General features: G+C 35.3%; 1 protein-coding gene across 1 annotated transcript in view; it reads left to right on the top strand.

The window, feature by feature from the left end:
- IMMP2L (inner mitochondrial membrane peptidase subunit 2) overlaps window positions 1-25049 on the top strand; it is a 463417-nt gene that overhangs the window by 11032 nt on the left and 427336 nt on the right. The window contains exons 2-3 of the mRNA XM_063309432.1: window positions 1689-1826; window positions 6717-6820. Coding sequence (XP_063165502.1) covers window positions 1689-1826; window positions 6717-6820 — 242 coding nt within the window. The remainder of the gene's footprint in view (window positions 1-1688; window positions 1827-6716; window positions 6821-25049) is intronic.

Here is a 25049-nt window from a genome sequence, read left to right as displayed (position 1 = left end):
TAGTCTCAGTTTGAACTCAGTTGCCTTGGCATCCTTTGGTTTCTTGGTGTGATTGGGTTAGTATGAAGGTGAGAGCTGGCAAGGTCATAAACAAAGGGCCAGAGACAGACTGGTCCTTTAAAATTACAAATACTGATGCCAACCAGGAGAACAAGATTTGGATTTGACTCATGGGACTGCTATAGATAGATAGATAGATAGATAGATAGATAGATAGATAGATAGATAGCAGTCCCATGAGTCGAGTCAAGTCAAGTCAAGTCAAGTCAATATATATATATATATATATGAATGAATGAATGAATGAAGTCTTAAGGGTTTGCAGTAGCTAGTTTCTTTCATTATTAAGGAGTTTTCTAGTATTGTCAATAAAAGCATCTTATTAGAGTTGTATCCTTGATTCTCTGGTTGTGAACTTCTAATTCAGGTAACTGGGGAAAGGCTCGTAGCTGGATTGCACTGTGATGTAAAGGAGTGGAAGTGTGATAAGTCTGTCTTCCTTAACCTTCACAGTATTTTTGACTTTGCAAAATAGTACTGTGTGGCTTATGAGCTTTGGTGGCTAGGCCTGGCTGCTGCTCTGCTGCTGTGAGCCAGCATATGGAGTAAGTAAAAGAGGAAAAGCAGCTCAGTTCTGGCCTTGAAAGGCAGCTGTGCAGACCAGCAGCATGTTCCCCAGCAACTGAGGAGGTAGGTGTCCCCTCAGGTCTCGTCCCCAGCACCTATCTACCAGGCTGGACCAATGGAACTGCTGCCTGGACATCTCCCCATGACAACTCTGGCTGGCAGCCAGGTCAGCTCATCAGCCCTCGTGACAGCACTAGATCATCATTATCATTATTCATAAATATTTTGTGGTAATTTTAAATGGTTGTTTTAGAAAGTGGATGAAGATAATCTTTTTAATTCATCATTTTATAAATTATTTTCTATCTGTTGTTTGACAAACCTGTGTGGAGTAGCTCTTGCACAAAATGTCCTTCCAACTGCAAAAGAGATGAAGATAAAATTTTGGTTCAAGGACGAAAGGCAATTTTTACCTGTTTGCTTTTCTCAAAAGGAAGCTTTTTAGGGAGTAATCAATAGCCAAGAAGGAAAATAATGAATTGACAACATCCACCTTACTCCTCCTCCCAGCAGCATCTGGCCCATTGTCTGCCTCACTGTAATGCGGCCTTTCACAACCTTTTGACCCTGGAGGAAGCCTTGAAATATTTTCAGGCCTTGGGGAACCCCTGCACATTCAGGCTCAAGTATAGGCCAGAAGTTACAAAATTATTATATCCTTATCATGGGTAGGCCTGTATATATGCAGTGTTCTTAAACTAAAAATAAAGACCGAAATGTACCTCTTTAATGTGAAGTTGCCCAAATTTGAAATAATTCTTTAAATAAATTGTGATCTCCCAGGGAACCCCTAGTGACCTCTCGTGGAATCCTAGGGTTCCATGGAATCCTGGTTGAGAAACCCTGCTCTGACGGCTGGTAAACTTTCTGTACAAGAAACTACCTTATTAGCATCATTTCTAATGATACACAAAAACATGAATAGCTAGCTGTAAATGAACTAAGAGTTGGAAGGAGGCAAAGTTAACTCAGCCCACGTATTCTGTATCATTGTTATATTTTTTTGCATTTTTTAAAGTTATGAAGTCCAGTTTATATTGTGGCTTTATTTTATATTTCAGATTATGATACAGATGCAAGGCTTTGGGAGAAAGTACATTAAAGCCTTTTTGAAAGGTTTTTTTGTTGCCGTTCCTGTGACCGTTACTTTCCTCGACAGAGTGGCTTGTATAGCGAGAGTAGAAGGGGCTTCAATGCAGGTAACATGTATCCTTTCTGTCTGTTCATTTTTAGGTATGAAGGCCTGAATCAGAACTAAGAGACATTCCAATTTCAAAGGCAGGATAAAAATGTAATTTTCAGCACTAGAAAGGTAAATTCTGTACAGAAAAGGCCTTTTCATCACAAAGATGTCTATATCTAATATGCTTACCAAGGCAAATGTTTTTTGCATTTGAGGGAAGTATAAAATACATCTATTTTATTGAACATGATTTGAAACATGCACTTCTGGGTCTTTGAAGTGCACTTTAAATAGAGAAAGTGGTTTAAGGGAGGTGTTACTGATAAATCAAGAGATGTAGATAAATAAATGGTTTGGGCGGGTGTTAATGAAGAATTCACTTTGTTGGCATTTCTTTGGTTTTTTTGCACAGACCAAGCCACTAGGTTACCATGGTAATTGAGTACTTTCTTAAGTATCGGCAGGGTGAAGAGGTCAAACTTAATTGTCCTCAGTTTTGGGTGTTAATAGCTGCATTGCCTGTGGGAGGAACTTGCCCGGACTTGTTTAGTTTTGCTTTTGTAGCTTTCCAGCGCAGCCTCTCTTCCCAGTCCTCTCGGAGCGCGTGTGAATGCACAGCTTGTAAATATATTTTTGTGCTTTCTGTAATTAAATTAATTTTTATAGAAATGCCTGGTGTGTGATTTTTCTGATCTCTCGGACCAAACGCTTTCTAGCACTCTGACACACTTTCCTATATTTGCACTGACCTTTTTTGACAAATGTGTGTGATTTGTGTTCAGTGGCATTCATGATCCTTCTGGAAAATGTTGATGAGAAGCCTAGTATGAGCGTGTCTCATATTTTCACAGAAATAATGTGGCATCTGGCATGAGTTTGAGCCCCAATGTGGAAGGACTTAATTATTTCCCCTGCTTCATGTGTCGCTGAATATTGCTGTCTGACTACACAATGGAGGCTTTATGGAGAAGGCTATATGGAGCATGTCTATTGTACAGATACATTAAGGCATCATAACTTACATTTGGGAAGAAACTTAAGGGAAGAAACTTACGTTCATTGGAATTCATGAATTCTGATTGACTCCATAAGGATGCTGACCTGATCAGATATCTGTCTTTGTAAGAGGGTTGATCTGATACAGTTCAATCCACTGGATATTGCAGACCTAAGATATGTGACTGGTAGGATTGTATGACATAACTCTAGCCATTCTGGACCATTTTAGACAAAACCTGGGCAATCTTATGTTCAAGCGCTCTTGCATATTCCAGCTAAAAATACACAGCTAGTAAGCACAAGGACAGTCCTCAGCTAGTGTGCGGTTTCAGCCTGCTTCTGACTCCAAAAATGGAACTTATTTGGAGTCAGAAGGGGAAAACGAAACCTATCAGCAAGGACTTGAAGAATCTAATCCAGGAAGTGACTCAGCAGAGTGGGAGAAATCACAGGTGCTGATTGGACAAACTCTGGAGGGAGATTTGAAGCCTCCAATCAGTGCTCGAGAGAGGAGAGCAGAGAAGCGCACAAAAGAAAAAGAAGCACGATTGACCAGTAAGGGAAAATGGCGTGAAAAGGAGCAAATAAGGCAGGCATGCCAAGAACAAGCTGCCGGAGACAACCGCTCCTTTGAGCTCACAGCACCTGCGGGAGAATCCTGACCAGCATCAGAAGCCTTGCCTTTAGCCAGCGTGGAACCAGTGCCAGCACCTTCTGCCTTTGTGGAACCTCCATCTGTATGGGTCGCTCCAGTAGAGCCTTTCTTTGCTGTCCCTGCTGAACACAGCCTCGCGTCCAGCTTCAACCCTTGTTGCTTCGCTCCAGGGCGATCTGGGCATGCCTTCAGACCTCAGCCTTGCTTGAACACTCCAGTCCAGTCCAGCCTTGCCTCCATTTCACAGCCTTGCCTGAATGCTCCAGTCCAGTCCAGCCTTGCCTCCAGTTTGCAGCCTTACCAGTCCAAGTTCTGCCTTGCTACCTTGCCTCAATCTTACTCTGCAGTGTTGCCTGGGTGTAATGTAGGCAATATTTTTGATGTTCAAAGCAACAGTCATTATTTTTGGAACAGCTGTAGAGAGTAGCCTTTGTAGTGGTTGAGTTGCAGATTATTTTTAAAAAGTTATGACAATTAATCGATAATTTGACAGGAATATTGAATATCAAACTGAAGATCCTCCTATAATGATGTATTTTCTTTTTTTTTGGTTGGGAAAGGAAAATGTGACATATCTCTTTGCTGAATATATTTAAATGCTACAGATGTAATAGAAAGTGAAGTTTAGCCAGCATGCCGTCTTACACTCATTGATAACACACTCGCATCAATGAGATGATTGTCTTACTTGAAGTGTTCACTGTACAGTCTACAAGAATTGGATTTCTAATAGACCTTTCAGACTCCTAGCTGGTTTTGTGTACTCATTATCCAGGCTCATGCTGTGCCCAAAATTAAAAGTTCTTTAAAAAAAAAAGAAAAAAAAAGCAAGTAATATGGTTTGGTCTTCTTATTTTCTCTTTTGTTTTCATATTCTGAGCAAGGCTATGTGTAATGCAGTAGCACGGTTTCTGAAGAATGTTGTTTTGTTAACAAACCAGGCATTTAATAGGCCAGATATGAGTGAAATGGAATATCTGCTTTGCAGAGCTAGTAAACACAGAGTTATCAGTTCCCAAACACATCAGTGTGGTCTTAGCTGTGTTCTAAGTCTTCAGCGGTTTACACTTGATAGTAAATAATCTGATATGGTAATTTCCTGAAAATAAGAACAGCCAGTGTACAGTCAAAAAGAACAATAACCATTTTTTTTCTCTAGTAGACAGGAGCTCATCTTGACATAGTTAATGCAATTTGTCTAAAGGTTAACAATTAGAGAGGTAGCCTTATACAAGTATAAACTCCCAATCTGAAGTGTTGCAAAAAATGTGGGTTGGGCTTTAATAGAGTGAATCTGTACTTGTTGGTTTTCATTCAGTGCAGAAAAAATTATTAAATCCACTACTGTTCTCTAAGTACAAGCAAGTCATTTGAATGATCTGATACGTCATAGAATGTGTTAGGGAAACCCTTAGGATCAGCATAATGTCACTACTATTTTGAAATTAATATTTCTTTGTTTTATAAACAACTCCCTTAAAATACTTAATTTGTTCCTTAAATATCAAGTCTCTGGTAGTTTCAGTCCTGTGGTTATACTATACAATACCGTTAGTGAGATTCAATAAGATTTTCAGTGATAGTGTTTTTGGAGGCAATGGTTATATTTTATTTTTGAATTAAGGTCTATTTGGAAATTGTATAATTTCTCCCCATATTCCTTGTTCACTCCTGAAAAGGAGACTGCTCAATAGATTCCTTTCTTCTCTATAATTTATGCAGCATGGCTGAATAATGGGCCCATTTTTGTTGTTGATGACTTTGGTTAGTAGATCTATTTGTAGGCCTCACTGATTTTTGCATGTTTTTTCCTAACTTCATAGGATCCCATATATTTATTATTTAAAAAACACACAGGAATATACCTTCATGTTCTTTTACACATATTTCTCCCATAAAAACACATTTTTGTGGAAATTTTGTTACTAACCAGATGGGGAAATGTATTGCAAAATCAGGGAGTGTGAAAACTGAAAGATACCTGTGTTCTATTCTGCACAGTAGTCCCAGAACTGCAAATAAGATTGCTTCATTTAAAAATATGAACAAAATCCCCAAGCATCATTAGAGAAGCTAAGGCTTTGTGCTGGTTAAAAGCATCTGATTCTACAATTTGTGTGAGACAGCTGTGCGACTTTGTACTACTACATCTGTACTGGGAAAATTGTAAAAGCAATGTAGTTGTCATGGTCCATTTGGAGCTAATTCCAGCGACACTCGAAATCTTGACAGTAGCTGTCTTTAGTGCAGTTGAAGACCTAGATATAAAAAAACGTTAAGATTTAGGTTTCAAAAATAGTTTTACTGATGAAAAGTAATATGGAAATAACTTGCAAAATAAAAATACAAATTCTGAGGGGGAACAAGGTGATCAATAATTTAATCTCAGGATCTTCCCCATCTGTTCATCATGACTTGCTTTGTTATGGCTAAAAAATAATTAATTCTAATATTGCTTAACAAAATTTTGAAAAGTGGTTAGTTTTACTACCAATCTTAACTAACCTTGACTTGTTTTTATGTTGATGAGCTGTTTAGGTAATAAATTGCATTGTTGCTGCCAATAAAATTCCTGGCACCACGTTTTGCTGTGGAATCATAGCCTTTTTAAACTGCTTCCATGATTTCTTACCAGCATGAAGGTTATCAAATGGAAATGTAGCATTCTTTCATGCAGTAGATGTCATTTCATGTAATAAGTATAAATCTCATTGTATTTCCCTTTCTGTAGTTCTATAGCCTTGACTTTATAAATGCAGGCAATGCAGTTCCCCATGACTTAAGAAAGAGTGTTGACATCTAGATTTATTATAGGTGAAGGGTATTTGTAATTCTTGTGTTTCCTTGGTAATTCTCCCTGTGCTACTTCAAAACTGTCTTTTCAGCATATTAACTGTAAAGATCAGATGAGCAGGATGGATTGACTGTTGCAGAATAATAATATTCATATATCATTTTCCTCACATCCCCAGCCTCTCTTTACATGCACAGCTTAGGCAAAGCAGCATGGGCTACAAGTAGATAGTATGTCCCATGTGATGTACGTCGGTGCTTTTAATGATTCAGTATACAGCTTTCATCAGCCTGATGCTTTGCAAATCTCTTGGCCTCTTGTGTCCCAAATTCCCAACCAAACATATATTGATGAAAATTCTGGACTTCTGGACACAGTTAGAAGAAAGCTGTTATGCAAGTTGATTTGGCCATTCTGTTTGTGAAAGCTAAAACCTGTCCCTTTTTAAATCCCCTCAGCCTTCACTGAATCCAGTGGAACAGCAAGTATCTGATGTAGTGCTTTTAAACCACTGGAGTATTCGGAATTATGAGGTGCAACGTGGAGACGTAGTTTCACTTGTGTAAGTAACTTTAAGCAAACCTCAGCAAGTCTTTGTTTTCTTCTTCTTGATGAGTGACAGTTGTATGATCATTACCATTGCTTTCTAGATCTTCAAAGGATTTTCGTTATTTGTGTATGTTTTGCTGGTAATATAGGTAGATGTAAATAGCCTGCAATGATGCAATAACAGTAGTAATAATAATAATGGAGGAAGATTATGTAACATGTATTTTGAAGTTAGAAATGTTTGTGATAAATATGATGTAACCAAAACAGATTTTCTCCAATATAGAAAAACATGCATGGTCTGTGTTTGAATGATGTTGAGAGTGCTTCATTTTTACAGAAGCATGGCCATGAATACATTTGGTCATTCTTGAGAGAGGTGTGTTTTTTTCCTTATACCATAAAATGAGGAGCCATAAGGTGGCACTGTTTCTCTGCTTACTACGCCCTTGGCATTTAAAGAATACAGACTGTTCCACTCATAATGGAATGTAGAAATGAATGTTGAATTGTGCATAACAGACACAATGACATTAAGCAAATGGATAATACATGCTCCAAAGACAAAATTTGTTTTTTCACTTTATAATTAAAGTATTTGGTGCATAGACAGCTCTGACGATTGTCTTTTCTTTTCCCTGCTGAAAATTGCATATTAGAACTGATTGTTGGCGAAGTATATTTTTATATGTCTACTGTTAACATTCTCAAAGTATTAAATTACTTGTTGTATTAGCAGTAAGTAAATCTTTATTACAGCCAAAGGCCAGCAGAATAAAATACTTGTAAATGGTAAAATAAAGACAGTAAATCGTACAAAGACAATAACTTTCTAGGCTACTCCTTGCTTACTATTCAGTATTCTCCCAGTAAGAATCAAATTGTGCTCTACTGTCATTCACGAGAAAATGCCCAGGGCTTGCCTAGATGTTAACTTGTGCCTAATACTACAAGCTACTGGGAAAAAAATATACCACATTATATGTAATACCCTTTATCTGTTAAAAGTAAGGAAATGTAAAACAAATCCATGTGACCTGGGAATTTCAGCAAAATAGGAGTAATATGCTTAAAGCAATTGCCTATCTAAAAATTGTAATATAAAAGCACACGAATAACATTCTCTGATGTTCCTGATCTGCAAAAGTATGATGACTCTTTGAGTGGGATGTTACTAAATCTACTCTGTGAGACCGCTGAAGGTAGCAGGTGAAATCTTGCTTTAGCAAATGTTCTTCTATATTTAGAGAACACCAATGAAAAGACATAGCTGCCAGCTTTTCCTCTGGGGGCGGGTGAAACACTCTCAATTCTTCCAGTTGGAAACTAATTTCTGTTCGAAGGTCTACATCCCTGATACATTGTCTTGAAGTCATTACTGCTTGTTCATAGCCTAAGGAGAGTAAAAATTAAGAGTGAAAGTCCAAGGGAGCATAGTTTTAAAGTTACAGCCTGCTTCAACTAGGAATTTATCAAGAAATATATATAAGATAAAGCCAAAAACTCTATCAAAACTCTGCTTTCAAGCTTCTGGATCCCAAACTCCAGTCACTGGGGCTGCATTTGGGGCACATACTTCCAAAAGAGCAGCTATGCTTCTTGGCCTAACAATACTGCATGCTTTAGTCAAAGCTCCGGAAGAGTAAAGTACCACTCAGAAATATTTTAAACATTTAATCTGCCCTATCTTCTTCTCTTGATAATCCCGTGATGTAGCTTGGGTCTTGTAACAAATATGATTATTTTAGTCTTTTGATAGTTAATTTGAAGATGTTCCTTGCTACAATAAAGACCAAAGAACAAGTAGAGTTTGTGATAATAGCACTGCATCATCAGCATGCAATTATATTGTAAGTTTTTGTTCTACTATTTTAAGTGGGTGATGATACACTAAACTAAGGCCTTAACTAGGACATTAATACAGCAATTAAAAAATAAAGTTAAACTGTGTCTAAAACCTGTTTGCCCTGGTACTGAATTAGAATGGATGTCATTCAATTTATATCTTACTCTCAAATAAGTATTGGTATATAGCTAATTAGTGAGCTGTAGTGGTTAAGGTGCTGGGCTAGAAACTAGGAGACTGTGAGTTCTAGTCCTCCCTTCGGCATGAAAGCTGGCTGGGTGACCTTGGGCCAGTCACTCTCTCTCAGCCCAACTCACCTCACAGGGTTGCTGTTGTTGGGAAAACAGGAGGAGGGAGTATCAGGTACGTTTGCCACCTTGAGTTATTTATATAATAATAATAATAATAATAATAATAATAATAATAATAATAATAATGGCGGAATAAAAATTAAACAAACAAACAAATAAATAAAATTTGTTGTTGCAACAACTTCGAGTTTGTCCCAGATTCTGCCTCTATAAATAGTATTGAAGGCATTTGTAAAAGCTGTATATAAAGAAAATTTCAGCCCAACAGAGTATTTTTTGACTAGGTGTTAAATAATGAGTTTGTGATCTATTAAGAAGCATTATGCTCTAAACCTTTCTTCTTCTTAACCTTATGATGAATTTGTTTTCCATCTGGTCTAGTAGTTTCCAATATAAGTGCCATGCATAGAGTTTACTTTCTCCCACATGTACCTACTCAGAGATTAAGACTGTCAAGGTCCAGGTCACGCTACCCAAGAAGGTGAGGTGGTTCTTTATAAGGGACAGAGCTTTTCTGTGACAGAATTCCCTCTTCAGAAAGCTTCAGCTTGTGCCTACATTATTCTGGGAACAGACAGAAGCCCTTTCTATTTTCACAGGCTTTTAAACTGTTTTTTAATTGGCTTTTAATTGTGTTTTAATTCTGATTTTTAAAGATTTTGAATGACTGCCTTGCTGCTGCCTAGTCAGTATGGTGTTTTCATTCTGCATTTTATTTGACGTCATTGTATATATTTTTATTCAAATTTCATATTTTAGTGTGCTTTGGCTATTGGGTGGTTCAGAACATGTAATAAATACAGTAATTAAAAAAATACTCATAATCCTCTGCAAGCTATTGGGCAGTAGATTTAAGAATTTTTTCTACAAATACTTCAGTGTTAATGATGTGAATTCTGTTCTTATCATTGGGTGTATTTATGCTTGTCATTCACTTAGGCTGTAAAACACCACAAACCCATTTTAAAAAAGTGAAAGACACTCTTACACAAAAGTACAGACGCTTTTGGGGAATAGATTGGACGTTACTGAGTGGCATGAATTGAATAACATAATATACAAAGAGTATCGAATAAAAATCTGTTGTGTAGTACAGTGGTTAGGGTGTGACGGTTAATGTTTAGTAGTGTGAAGCTGTCTTGAATTTCTAAAACAACTATTCTGGCTTTATTTTTTCCTGAAACCAATGATATAACAGAATTCAACGATGATAGTGATAAATAACAGCTCTGTTATTGTATAGTTAGTTGAATGATATAATTAAACATAGATTGCTAATAGAAATAATACGATTAGAATTAGAATGACGTGGAATCTGTGTTTTTATTTTTAGCTATATTAATTGAATAATTACAGGTAAACATAGGAATAAAGAATTTTACTTCAGAATCCTGTAATGTCAATTTACAAGTAATTCCTTTTAGTTCAGGCAGTTTACTCATAGCTGTGTCTTTAAGATTGCAGTCTTAAAGAATCACACAAGTACATTAGAAACAAGAAATACGCAGTCAAATACTTAGGCATTTTGAGAACAAAAGGAAAACTAATTTCAATTAGTTTTAGTGTCTGGCTGCATATTCTTTAAGTAATCATGCTGGTATGATACAATCCATGCCACAATAATTGTAATTAACATCTATTTATAATTCTATTTCATATAGTTAATTACACATGATCCTAAAGGCAGTTTAATGACTCTGTATAATGTACTGCATGCAAACTTAATGTTTGGTTATATTTGTAGCTGTGTTTGGTGTGCATATATTTACCATTGTGGATTGTATTACATAGTAGAAACACCACCTTGATTTGGCGATATGTTTATACAGCGAACTAAAGTGATAATCAACCAAGTATTTTCAAAACCTGAATTTTTTAATGAGTACATGATCAGTTGCCCAGATATTATTGCTTGATATTTTATATTCTTGTATTTCTTCAGTAATTTCTGTAGCATCTGCAGTTTAAGTTTATAATAGGAAAGAGACAGGTGAATTTCACTGATAGGAGCTTTAAAATCTCCAGAGCATTAAAGCAGCTATACAAGGGTTAAATGAAAAGTGATGCCTCCAGTGTTAAGTCAAAAACAGATGGCAGTACTGAAGGGCTCTGATGTGTTCCTTACCTGTTCTTTCATGTCAGTTGGGAAGTTGCAGTGAAAAAAAGGTGGTGTTGCTATTGTTTGTGAAATGAAAGCCTGCAGTGAGTACATGTCAAGGTGTTTTAAGCAACTCACCAAGATTGATTTTTTGACCACTAAGGGATTTCTTCCAGCTGAAATTCACCACCAAGTGCAGTTTATGGTGATAACTGTATTGATGTGAGTACTGTGTGTCACTGGGCCAAAAAGTATAAAGAAGGTGAACCGGGAAGAACTGATTTGTGTGATCAAGAATGCAGAGGATGAGCTGTGATAGCAACCAATGAGCTTCATGTGAGAAATGTTGAAGAATTCCTTAAGGACAATTGGTGGATCACTCAAAGGAAGATTGCTGTCAACCTTGGCATTTGAAAAGAACATGTGTGTTACATTGTTGATATTCTTCAGTATCAGGTGGTTTTTGCAAGATGGGTTCCATGCATGCTGAGGAGAGAGATGAAAGCTTCAAGAGTTGAAATTTGCCAGAATTTATTTCTGTGCTATGAGAATGAAGGTAAGGAATTTCTTCACAACGTGACGAAAGCCAAACGTGGGGTCATCGTTATGACTCAGAAATTAATGGTCAGCCCATGGTATATTATCACAGAGGTTCAAAAATTGGGGCTGAGGGAATCAAAACCCAGGTTTCATCAGGAAAACTCATGGTTACAGTTATTTAGGACATTGATTGTATTATTCAGATGGATTTTCTTGAACGTGGCACCACGATCAACTGAAAGCACTTCATTGCAATAGTTAAAATTTTGAAACAATGGTGAAGCAGAATTTGAAAGTGCAAGAAGGAAATTTTGCTGCAATGTGACTACATTGGGCACTCAGATGTCACAAGCTAGCCAAGGACAATTGCAAAGTTAGATCTTTGTCTTATCCCATCCACAGTCCAGTCCAGTCCTGACTTCTACCTTTTCTCAGAATTGAAGAAATACTTCCATGGACATACGTTTGACTTAAATGGAGAGTGGAAAGGATTGTCAGAAGCTGGTTGAAGAGACCTGTGGACTTGTTTCGTGATGGCTTTAAAAAGCTGGTCCATCATTGGCAGGAGTGTGTACTGAATGGTGGTGATTATGTGGAGAAGTAAATACAGGTAACAAAAGAGCTCAGTTTAAGTGTGATTTTCCTGTTTCATTTATAAAAATAGTCCTATTTAAACTAAAATTATGGAGTTGGAGGCATAACTTTTCATTCAACCCTTGCAGAGCCTGGGAACCTTATTCTGACGCTCTAATAAGCAATATTCTAAAAATGACGCTACCAACAAAGCAAAATAGAGCAAAAAAGAAAGAAAGCTGAGATTTCAAGTTTATTTTTTTAAGCATGTATTAAGTGTTCCTCTGCAGTCTCTTTTTTCTCTTAAATGATTCTTTAGGAATTCTTGAAGTTTGTATCCAGGAAGGAAATCGCCGGTGTAAATATCCAATTAGATTTTAAAAAACACAGCTGTTACTAGTCTTAATTAGACAGTCTGATGCTTCCTGAGTGCTGAATAATGAAAGATAGAAACTCCCCTTTACACATACATGAATCAGCAGTGGGTGTTGAAGTCCAGACTTTCATCTGCTCTGAATTTCTGAGTCACTAAATACTGTAGCATGCTTCCATAGAAATCTGGGAAAAGTTGTCTTATTTGGCTATGCAGATCACTGTTCAGAGGTTCAGAAGTAAAATACTGCATGAGCAAAGTTTTCTACTGTATGTCCAATAACAATAGGCAATATATATCCATGATGTTCTTACCTTATTAACTTCGTGTTTAGGTTAACAGGTACAAAGTTGTACATGGGCAATGATTCCTTGCTCACAAAGGGATCAGAATCAGGATCATAATTTTAAATAAAAAGAGTTTGTCTTCTCACCTTTCAACAAGGAACTTGGAAAATGTGTACATTAATGCAACAGTGTTTCTACCCCCCTAAAAAGGAAACCTGTAGTTGTCAGCATTCTTTAGAATCAAAGAGTGCATGATCATGCATTTAAACATGCTTCTCCAGCATGTCAACTCTAAGGTCATACCCACCCACTAAGTTAAAAATAGTCTGTGCTGAGTGTAATGGGAAACTTCAGCACAACCAAGCAATGCAGAAGGCCTTCAGGGTATACTGAATGCCATTATCCTTTGTTTGCTGGCTCTCTTTTCAGCAAAGATCATACTTCTTGCATTTCAACTGTCCTAGCCCCTGTAACAACAAAGATGCTGTTTCTAAGTTCCACTAATTGTATTGGTTTCCTCTAAGTAGCAGGCATGGCAAGTAATATGTTTTCAATGTATTGCTTTGTCCATGGTATTTACACCACCTGAGGTTGTAAATTTATACAGCTAAACAACGAGAGAGGTTTGTATTTGAGCCACATATTTATTCAGAGCCATTTTGGTGATTAAGGCATACCAAAAATGTCCCCATTTATCTTCATCGGTTCAGAATTGTAGTCTTTATTCTGAGCTGCACTATCAAGTAATAAAGAATGGAGTACATTATAAATTGGTTGCAAGGAAAAAATCATTACCATTTTCAGTGATTAAACTGATGAAATACTTAAATCAAATCCTTAAATCAAATCCTGACCCCCAAAGTCATATTTTCATTTATTCCTGTAAATATTAATTGCATGGGAATCTTAGCATATATAAATACAATTAATTTTTATTAGTTCATATTTCACTCCAGTGGTAAGACTATAATGATCTGAGGCAAAAACACTGTTGGGTGTATACCATTGTGCAGTAGGTCAATTGTTTATGTTTTTCTCTTGTTTTGTTTGCAATTTTGAGTTTTCTTCAATTACAGGGTTCTTATATACTTTCCAGTCCTGTGCCTATTTATGTAGGAGTAATCCTACTAACTCCAAGAAGCTCTAGGATTCATTGTTAATCTATCTAACTACAAAACAGAAACAGAACACTATGAAAAGATGACCAAAATGTTAAAGGTGACATCATGGAAGTGACTTCCATTCCTTTCTTCCAGGGTGATTTTCCCCCCTTTTCTTTACACTATCCAGTCAGGTCTACACTGTGGCATTTTCCTGTGGTTCCCATCCAAATCCTAATCAGATCTGATCCTGCTTAGCTTTTCAGGATCAGCTAATGTCACCTGAGCATCATCCAAATTAAAAAAAAAATACAGTGCGTTTACAGTCAACAGAAACCTGCCCATATTAATTTTTCTGTGAAAGTGGATTGCCATTTTTACAGCATAAAAATATCAATTATATGCAACAATGAACATGCTGAAAAAAATTAAGCTTTGCTTATAAGCATTCATTTCCTATCAGCATTTAGAGTTTAAATGCTTTTGATGTGTAAGCAATATTCATATGCTTGGTTTAGATATAATTCACTGAAAGGTTTCTAAACAGTACATCCTGTAATTTAATATTTATGATTCTCATAATATTGCTAAGTTGGCCTAAGGGAGGCTTGTTACCAAGCTAAAAGATGTTAGGTCAGTTGCAACTGAGGGTGGTGGTATTTAAACTATTAAGCCATTTATGGAATAATTAATAGTGCAAAAAATATTCCATAAAACGAACCATCAATTCAGTGGTTTTTTTTAATGCTATACAGAAGGATCCTGCAGTGAAATTACATTAATTGCCATAAATGATTTAGAGTTGGAATTTGGTGGAAAACAATATGTATTTAAATAATAATTGTGTTTTGTTAAAAAAAAGGCCACCTGGGTATTTTGATAAAATAAAACTCCATCCTTGGTTAAACAGATCTTTCTGCTTAACCTGTTAAGTACAAAGTGCTTTTAATATTATACTGAATGAATTGTTATACATGTATTATGCAAACCATGGAAAAGTTATTTTGCATCTTGATTACAGTAATGGGTTCTGTGATACTCTGACGCTACGCAGGATCTGGATTTACAACATAACCATATGGTTGAAGGAAGTATACTAGCGTTTGCTACTGGGTCAAGTGTATGATCTGGATATTACCAATACGACTCTAAACAACTTTTCTGGCAAATGTATACCCAGCTATTTGTGTTGTGATAGACCCTGGTTGTGCCTTTTACGGGGTCTGGGATTTATGGGACCTCATTTGTAATCAGTTCCATGGTGGACCTTCTCTTGCATATTGCCCACATTCTTCTGTTCATCACAACATTTGCCATTTCACAGTGGTAGTGCTGTACCACTTAATAGCCATTTATTACTTATGCGTCTATTTTGTTTGTGTTTTTACCCTACAGGTAATCCTTGTTTAGCTACCATTCACAATTACAACAGTGATGAAAAAGTAACTTTATGACCAGTCCTCTCATTTATGACCTTCACAGGTCTGTAAAGCAAAGGAAAGCTGAAGTAAGATCATAAAACACAGTTGCAGTTTTACTTAGTGACCACTTCAGTTAATGACTGGGTTGCTGGTCCCATTTATGGTCACTAAATGAGAACTACCTGTACTACATTTTGTATTTCATGTATTATATTTTATAGCATACTGGTTTATTGCATTTGACTCTGTTCACCGTAGGGATTCTTTGCATGACAGGCATCAGAGAATTATTTTAACTAAGAAAATATTAAATAATGTACTAATCAATCATTCACTCAGTTATTAATGATTTCAAGAAGCTTGGATAAATATGAGGAAAGGAATCTGTTCTCCTTTTTGACAGAGTGAGCAATGGAATGAAAGATGAGAAGTCACATAGATGTCACTTCTCTTTCTCCTTGCTCTTGTGGTTGCTTGCTTGATCATGCAGAGAATGCAGGGAAAAGATCAACATCCTCCAGAAGCAATGGAACTCAGGAGACTCCAAGAAATGGAAGAGAACTGCTACTTGGATGACAGCTTCCAGAACCATAGCTGTCTATAGGAGTAATAGACAGAGTTTTGTACGACTAAAAGGCTGAATATTTATAATCATATAAACTTACATGGACATCTAATGAGGTAGACTCTGCTCCACATATGCTTACACCATAAGAAATGAGTTGATCTTTAAGGTACTATTAGGATACTTATTTCTTTTCCCCGTTGCTTCTTACTGCTGACTAGTGAGGCTGTTCTTTCTCTGTCAAATAATATAATAGACAGAAGGCATCTTCAGATCACCTCCCAGATGTGTTTGGATAGATTTTAAAAGAATTTTGTTTCTTTGAAATGCTTTTTATTAGATGGAAATAGAGGCTGAAATGATAAGCACGAAAACCCAGCAGTGTTTTTGGCTCCCAGCTTTGCTAATATAGTAACAGATAATCATCAAGGGAAATTTAAAGTTGAAGGAACTCTTCATCTCACAATTTATAGAAGAGCCCCTGGGGTAGTGCTCTAGAAATTTCTTCCAGCAACCCTACTCTTTATGTCGTACAATGTTTGTTGACTACTGCAGATACTATATTCAGCAGTACAGAAGTTGCTGGTGCCTTTGGGGTGCTATGTCATATCCTAATAGTAGTTATGCGACAGTATATGAAACCTAGTATCAGACATAAAACAAGCAGCATGCTTTAATAGCTCAAAGTATTACTTTAGACTGAACACATACCTCTGCATATCCTAAATCCATTAGTTATACAAAGATACATCTACTTAATCTGAATCTGTTACATTCTAGAAGCTGTCACTACATTTGTGAGTAATGTTTTCATAGCCTGATGTGGGTGAACCGTTCCCTGTTAGGCCTTTCTCGAGATGGCTAAATACTGATTTGCTTGATCAAGTGTTAAGTGAACAGTACGGTTATCAACAGTTGAAAAATGAGTGATAAAGAACCACATTTCTTCCCTCAGCTCTAGCAGAAGTTCTTATGGGCATCAAAAGACAACCTAGGAGTCTTTGTGCTGTTACCCCACATTTGTATCCTGAGGCCTTGGACACCGATCTAAAGCTGCAGAGAAGATTTTGCAGAAGAGTTGGCTCCTTGTAGCCTGAGAGGTTCTGTACAAAATGTCTATTTTAGTTATATTAATATGGTTTTTAGAGACCATAAATGACCCCCACCTTGGTCTTTAAAGACCTTCGAGCTGCAAGGAACTAGAACATTTCAAAACCTGTATGATCCTTTGGTTAACAGAATTTGGGCTGGTTTCCATGAATGAAAAGCATTTCCCTTTTTAAATCTAATCCTAGATAAAGACAGCAGCATTTTAAGTTTCTCAGGACCAACCAGTTTAGATAGAGATAACATATTTTTGCACTGTGGTTTGGGGAAATATGAGCTCTAACACTTTATTCCTTCCTGTACAGAAGCTTTGCTGTAGATCAGAGATCACTGTGATGCTATTTCTTAGGGGAGAAGCTTCCATTGATCCTGTGGAAGCGATGTTGCTCAGAAAAATACCATGGGAGAAAAATTCTGGATTGGGACTCTGGCAAAGACATCAGCCAAAGTCCATACCATTCATTCCTTGGACAGGTCCTTGGGGTGCTTATTTACCTTTAAAAAATCATAAAATTGTGGATGTTTATCATTAGAACTGCTTAACATGATTTAGTCAAATGCTTTGGAACAGATGAAAAAAAAAAGTATTTGGTGCACTATGTTAGTTGAACAAAGCTAGTCTAGTCAGATAATCAAAACATATGTTACACTATACAGTTTAAAGACAGTTTGGCTATTGTTATGCACATTTTTTGGTGTTAATATTAAGAAATCAGCCATTTGTATTGTCAAAATCAGACTCATGACATACGCATCATAAATGGCCAATTGTCCTCTTGATCTCCAGTTTTCTCTTATTTTTTTCTACCTTGTTTTGAGCCATAAATAGTCTTCCTTGGAATAAAACTGGCTTCTTTTATTATGAGCATCATCATTGGAGTAAATTCAGATTGTTTTATAACAGTATTGGATTGTGTAGATATTTAAAATATGATCAAGTAAATGCTTAGAGCAATATTTGGTTCCTTAAATTTGATTTTATTTTGCTGTGGTTTGAACATATTTGACAGTGTAGTGGTTGCTTATAGTTCTTTAAAAAAAAAAGGAAAAAATATCTTGTTGGAACTTCTTTTCAGCTTTATGAGCCAAATCTGAATTGGTATAAATCTGAAATTCCCCTGAGAGCACTGAGGCTATGCAGATTATTTAAACAGATGACCTTCCTCTTAAGCTTCTCAATACATTCTGCTGTAGTCTCATTTTAGATTTCTTACTGAGTTTACTGAAAGAGAAAAGGGCAAATACCTGTCTCTTCACTAACTGAAAGTGTACAGTTCTGTGAAAAAGTACTGTATTTGCTGCTTGGTAATTCTCTACATATCTTCTGCTTTGAATGTTATCAGAATTTCACATGAGCCCTACTGATACATGAACAAATAACAGCAAAGCTTTGTGCTTGTTAATTCATTTCATAAACGAAGTCTTCCAACTTGCGAGGAGTTAGTGTGAGAAAGTCATCCTCTCAGATTTGGTAACAACCCTTAACTGCAGTGGCTGCAACCAAACACTTTTTTAAAATTGTTGCTCTATCACTGCATCACTGTGTAGAAATTTTGGCCTATTCCTTCATACTCAGCTCTAACAGCTAAGTAACATTGGAAAGTTTTCTATCATGAGCTGATCGTTTAAGTTTTGCAGTAAGATTTCTGTACAATCTCTGTCTGAAATTGACTTGGCCATTCCAAAACACTGAAATTGTTCTTCAGCTGTTTTCTTGTAGATTTGTTTGTAAGTTTGGGATTACTATCTTTCTGTGTAACCCATTTGCGCTGTGAACAAATGGCCTAATATTTTCCGGTATAATTCTTTGATACAAAGCAAAATCCTTGCTTTCTTCAGTAATGGCAAATTGTTCAGGTCCTGAGGCATATTCCATTGTAGCTTTTCTCCCTCTGGCATGTCTTTTCTTACATACTTGCGCCAATAAAGCACCAGCTGTGTCTTCAAAAATCAATTCTGAGAGAGCTTATTAATTCAGCTAAGTAGTGATATTAAGATGCAATATGTGCAATACATTATTTTACTAATCACAACTTTTAATGAACAGTTGGCATGTGTTACTTTCCAAATGCTGCTCTCATTTGTTCAGCTGAGACATTTTTTTCTGTTGTCAACACCATTTTTATGTGAGTAAGGTGAGTAGAACTTGATTGTATCATATTATAGCTTGGATTCATAGAACTGTAAGTGGAAAGAGAAAATGTGTTAGTGCTGTTCTGTGAACAGTTGGCATAAGCTGGTAGAAGTCTATTCACAGTAGTCTTGCAATGTTATTAAGAATTGTATTACAGTTTGAAAAAAAACAATGAAAAAAGAAGATAACCAGCTTTAGCATATGCACTCTAGTGAGCAATAAAGTTTGAGCAAGACATTTTCTAGTTTTGCAAAACTTGACTCATGCAGTATAATAAATAAATATGAAACAATTATTATGGGTGAGTGGATGGTTTTGTTTTGTGTTTGGCTGGCACATCCAAACTAATTTTAAGAATGCATATTGTGAGAGCCATGCCTTCTGTTCACTGCTTGATATAGCTGAAGATAATTGATGAATTAGGTCAGGGACAAGCACCACCGGGGTATTAAGTAGCCACATTTTAGAAAGGGTACTTCTCAGATAGAAATAAGTAGAATTGTTTCACAGAAAACATTGTAGGAATACATTTTGATGGCTGGGACCTAGTTATCCATCCTCCTGACTAACATTTAAAAGTAGAAAATTCAGTAAGCGTTGGCCCTCCTTTTCCAGTCCCCCCCCCCGCTAAGTCACTTAATGTTCCCATGATAGGATTGTTATTGAGTTCCCTTGGAAGCAAACTATGTAGAAGTTAATTTAAAAATTATGCCACTAAAGCTGACTTTTTTAAATAAAATTTTTGTTTCTCTTTTTCTTCCATAATCTGCAAAATTTCAGATCTTGAGACATCCAGGAATTTATTTTGACTGTGGTTTTTTTAACGTACTATTTCAAGTAAATAGATAAAGGGCTTGCTGTATGATTTTGAGGACTGGGCTACACCTAGAGACTTACTTCTGACTTTTTAATCTTTTTGTTCATTATACATGACAGCTTATGATTTCTTTTGTGCTACTTTAAAATGTTTACCATTAATAATAATTCGTTACATCCATAAAAACTTCAACAGTTACTTCTGAAAGGAAAAGAATTTTTTTTGAGATTTAAAAAATAGCATTACTTACAGACCATCCGTTTTAATGTTGCAATATGTCTTTTAAGTGTCATGATAAATCACTAGTTAAATAGTTAAGATACGGATATTAAATAGGTAATGTTGGTATCTCAGATACGTTTCTTAGATTTTATATGAAAACGGTGGTGTCATTTACAAGTTGGTGTTAAAAATACATCTCAGTTTCAAGAGATTAAGTGACCAATATTGTATAGTAAGGCCCATTAAATTCACACAAAATCATAACTTATAAAGTAGCTACATATGAGTTTTTCATTGTTTTGTGGTAAACATAATACAATTTGATAGTAATTTAACAGAATTAAAGCCCTGTACATAGTGTTCAGTACTTAGTCTCCCTATTGTTTGTCAAAGAAAAATATAAAATTATAGTGAAGTATGACACAGTTTTGAAGGAAAATTTACAAACAATAGTATGTGTTCAAATATTTATTTAATAAAATATATTTTCAATAAAATTTAATTTGTGCTATAAATTTTAATCATTTCAGTTTAAGGGACTGTAAAGTAAGCTATTTATTCATAAATAAAAATATTGTAACCAAGAAGGAAATAATTAAGTAACAGTAGAAATGTAAGATGCAGGTTTTGCATTAACTTTTAAGTTTTATTTTTAGTGGTAAGTTTTTTTTTTTGTAATCTTCCAAAATAATCCAGTTATTTTAGGGGATTAAAAATACTTTTTAATAAAAAGAATAAAATAGTTCAGTTAAAAAAACCTCCACCATTGTACAGCTATGTTGTGTGTATTTGATTTATTTCTCTTAACAATTTTATCAAGCTTTAAAAACATAATGTTTCTTTAAAAAACCTATTTATTTGTAATATTATATATAACTTAAATAGCTCTATAAAAATGTAACTATATTACTGTTGAATAAAAGACTACATAGTTTAAATAAGAACTATTTATTTAATAGTTGTTATTTAACCTGGTATTTGTATAGTGAAGGAAAGGAAAAGAAATCAAAGTTGGGAAAACAGAACACAACCCCCCCCCCAAAAAAACTTCAAACATATAAACAAAAGAAATAAAACTAAACACAAACCTAAATTCCTAAATTCTAAAGGTAACAGAAAAAAATGGAAGAAAAGGCTTTTAAATTTTATAATTTTCTTTAATTTCCTCATTATGATTCTGTTGTATAACCTGTTGGAATATATGGGATTCTGTTCTATGAGCCTGCCTAGACACATTCTAATTCTCATATTGAAAAAACTACTTAGGGAAAAAGTCAGTTTTGGCTAAACGAATTCAAAGTTATGGATATAATCAATTATTAGACAAAAATCTGATATGATAGGGTTGAATTTGGCAAAGAACAATGGCAGAAGTCAACCATTGAGGGAAATGTTTAAAAATAAATATGATGTCACATGACTAAGCAAGCTTATGTATAAATGCTTAGAAAATAGCTGTTAGTTCCAGAAAGATAGAGAGATGCCATGTACAATAAAGGCACCGTTAATTGTAAAATATTCTTTAGAAACAGCATCTACTCTGCATTTTATTTGGTCTGCTGTTATGTATCAGTGCTGAGTCAGTGGATGGCTCCGCTCTATGCATGTTTAAAATAACTGGCATAAGCATTATTATCTCTAATATTGGGAAAGGCAGCAATCCTGCTAACACCAGATGCTACGAAGAGATGAGCACATTAACAGGCTATTTATAAAATACTCTAGTTCTTATTTATTCTTACCTTCTATCAATAATGTAGGGACGATTTAAGGACAAGGATAACTATACTTTGGTACACTTACTAATCAACTCTTAATTTTTAAATACTTTTGTGGATTTGAGGTTTAATTCAGATTTTGAATCAGCTAGTTACATACCTATTTCCTCCTTTCCTGTTTAGTATATACTGTGAAACTTTGTTTCACATTTTGTGTGTGTTTGAAGGGTATACATGTAATAAGCGTGAATTCCCTGTGTCATACTTTCCTGGTCCTGATGTCTATGTATTTGATGTGGATGTCTGCAGGAAGAATTTCAGACAATGTGGAACACTAGTAATTTACTGGAATGGGTCATTTAGAAAATGACTCTTTTATATCTGCCTTAAATTCATGATGTTTTGGGATTAATTATCCCAGGTTTGGTAGTTTGGCTTGTAGCTACTTATTTATTGTGCTTTGCAAAGAAAAACAGAAAGAAAATATAAAGCACCACCCAATTTTTAGAACTGTGCTGTTGTGGAGAATAGAAGTCTGATGGTCGAGAGAACAATTACTCTGAAAGCTAGAAAGGACAGTTGAGGAGAAAAAGAACCATGATTTTATAGAATGATTAATGGTATAATTTTAGGAAAGTGTCAAACGTATGCAAGACCAATTTTCTGTTACGTCTGATAATTGCTTTTAATAGTATTACTATATATTAATCTTAAATTCACTGAACAAGACATTTTTATTGCCATAGTAACACCATCAGTAAGATATGGCCATTTCTTTACAGAAAAACATGTACATTTGTAATGAAAATATATAGTATGTTAAATGTTGCAACTATGTCTAATATTGGATGTTTCAAATACTTAGTTATCAAATAAAGGCAAACGGTTATATGCTGAAGCTATATCAGTTAAAGTTGTACGTTAATGGCATATCTTAGAGATGGTCTCATAGTACTGAGATGAAGGGGGAATTGGATTTAGCAGAAGTACTGAGGAGTGTGTCTCCTTTTTAATGAGAGCAAATAATATTTTCTATGCTATTTACAGATGCTCATTCCCCTCATAAATGAGTTATTTGCACTATGTGCCCATCACTGTTTTTAATACTGTAATGTATAAGGAAGGAATGTATATGCTATGAGTCACAGCAAAAAAGTACAGCAGCAAAAATGTCAATATATTTAGTTAGAATTCTAGCAAATGTGTTAATTTGAACTCCTGGCATTCTTCTCATAAAACGGGGAAAGATATCCTATACTCTCACTAAACTCTAGAGTGTAATTTAGAATACGGTTTTCTTATTGTCAGCAGTATTTAGTTCAGATGAGCCTCTGTAACAAATTATACGAAATTATGAGTTGTAGTCTGAACAGTTGTTTGGATTTCTGTTGAAATTGCCTTATGTGCTGTTTTTAACCATATGTCCCATTATACAGTGGTGCTATCAAAAAGTGAAGCATTTATCTTTTGAGGGTAACTTTTTAGCACATTGGTAAGATTACAGATTGTATCAAGCTGTTCTTAATAACAGTGTTGAAAGCTGTCAGAGCTTGACTTTGGAATCTCTAGAGCAGTGTTTCTCAATCTTGGTAACTTTAAAATGTGTGGACTTCAGCTCCCAGAATTCCCCAGCTAGCATGCTGGCTGTAGAGTTGTGGGAGTTGAAGTCCACACATCTTAAAGTTGCCAGGGTTGAGAAACACTGCACTAGAGGTTAATTTACATGGAATTACTGAAGAGAAATGAATATGAAACTTGCAAAGCAGGTAAGTGTTAAGCTAATACTCCTCTTTTGCCTCAATTAGCACACAGACTAGGGTTTAACTTGTATTCTGTCATATTCACATCCAGGGTTTCCTGCAGTTGTGCTCTGGCTGTTACCCTAATAATTGTGTTGGTCCCATCTCTTAAACATTTCAAAGGTACACAGGAATCAGTAGGAGGTAGTGTTTAGGAGAGTTGTTAATTCAACTACATAATAAGGATTCCCTGTTTATGCTAAAATTTATTTATTGCATATATATATAGTGTGTATATATGCGTATGTATGTATGTGTGTGTGTGTGTGTGTGTATATGTATAACATTAAAATGCATTTATATAAAAGACAGGACTTCATCTAGGGGAAGAGTTTTTTTTTTTGCTTTAATGAATGAATGAAAAGTGGGAAGGGGACTATATTATACTACCATGGGTAAACCAAGAAGAAATAAAATAGGAGAAACAGATGAAGTAGCATCTGTTTCATCTGCTTTCTCCAACCTGGTGATCTCCAGATTTATTGGTTTTCAACTTTTAGAATTACCCCTGGGAAACCAAACTCTAACTTATTTGGCACTTGCTTTTAAGTGCCAAATTTATGGGCAGTTAACACATAACATTACTTTTATTAATATGTAAAAAAAAAGTAACAATACAATGGAGACCTTAATGCTAAATAATCCGCTCAAGACTGAAACTTTTATTGTACAACAAATACTTTGATGCAATCTGCAGTGGGTTTTTTTTAATGTTGTATTTAGTTCTGGATGAAAAAGTCAAATAATCTTATGCTTGTAATATTGACATCCTAAATTGTAATTAATATTGATAGAATACTTATTTTTCCTTTATTTCTAGTAGTCTAAGTTGTCTAAACAATAGTGTCAATAATCTTCAATTAATACTGTATAAATATCATTATATTGAAACAATGTAATGTACTAATGTTTACAAAAACATAATAACAAAAAAAGAGCAAAATTCTCAAGAAAAGCCACTAATTTACAATATATCTTGGGTGTATCTTTGCTCAGGTCTCATTTCTTTACTTAACTGGATGTCAGATTGGTTGTTATTTGTCAAGACAAAGAGGTACAAACATAGTTTAAAATGAACTTTGATTACTTGATTACTTTGTTATGAACCTTGGCATATTAAAAATTCTCAGTGTAGAGTAAATCAGGAAATATAATAAGTCAGATAGTTAGGCTATGGGTGTTCCCATAGCCTAACTATCTGACTTATTATATTTCCTGATTTACTCTACACTGAGAATTTTTAATATGCCAAGGTTCATAACAAAGTAATCAAGTCAATCAAGTCAAACAAACAAATCAAGCCATTTATTTTGGGGAATGGTAAGCAGCGA

This window comes from Candoia aspera, chromosome 7 (genome assembly GCF_035149785.1).
Source record: "Candoia aspera isolate rCanAsp1 chromosome 7, rCanAsp1.hap2, whole genome shotgun sequence".
Taxonomy (NCBI): Eukaryota; Metazoa; Chordata; class Lepidosauria; order Squamata; family Boidae; genus Candoia; species Candoia aspera.
Note: the sequence above shows the minus strand (reverse complement) of the source record. Positions and strands in the feature narration are given on the sequence as shown.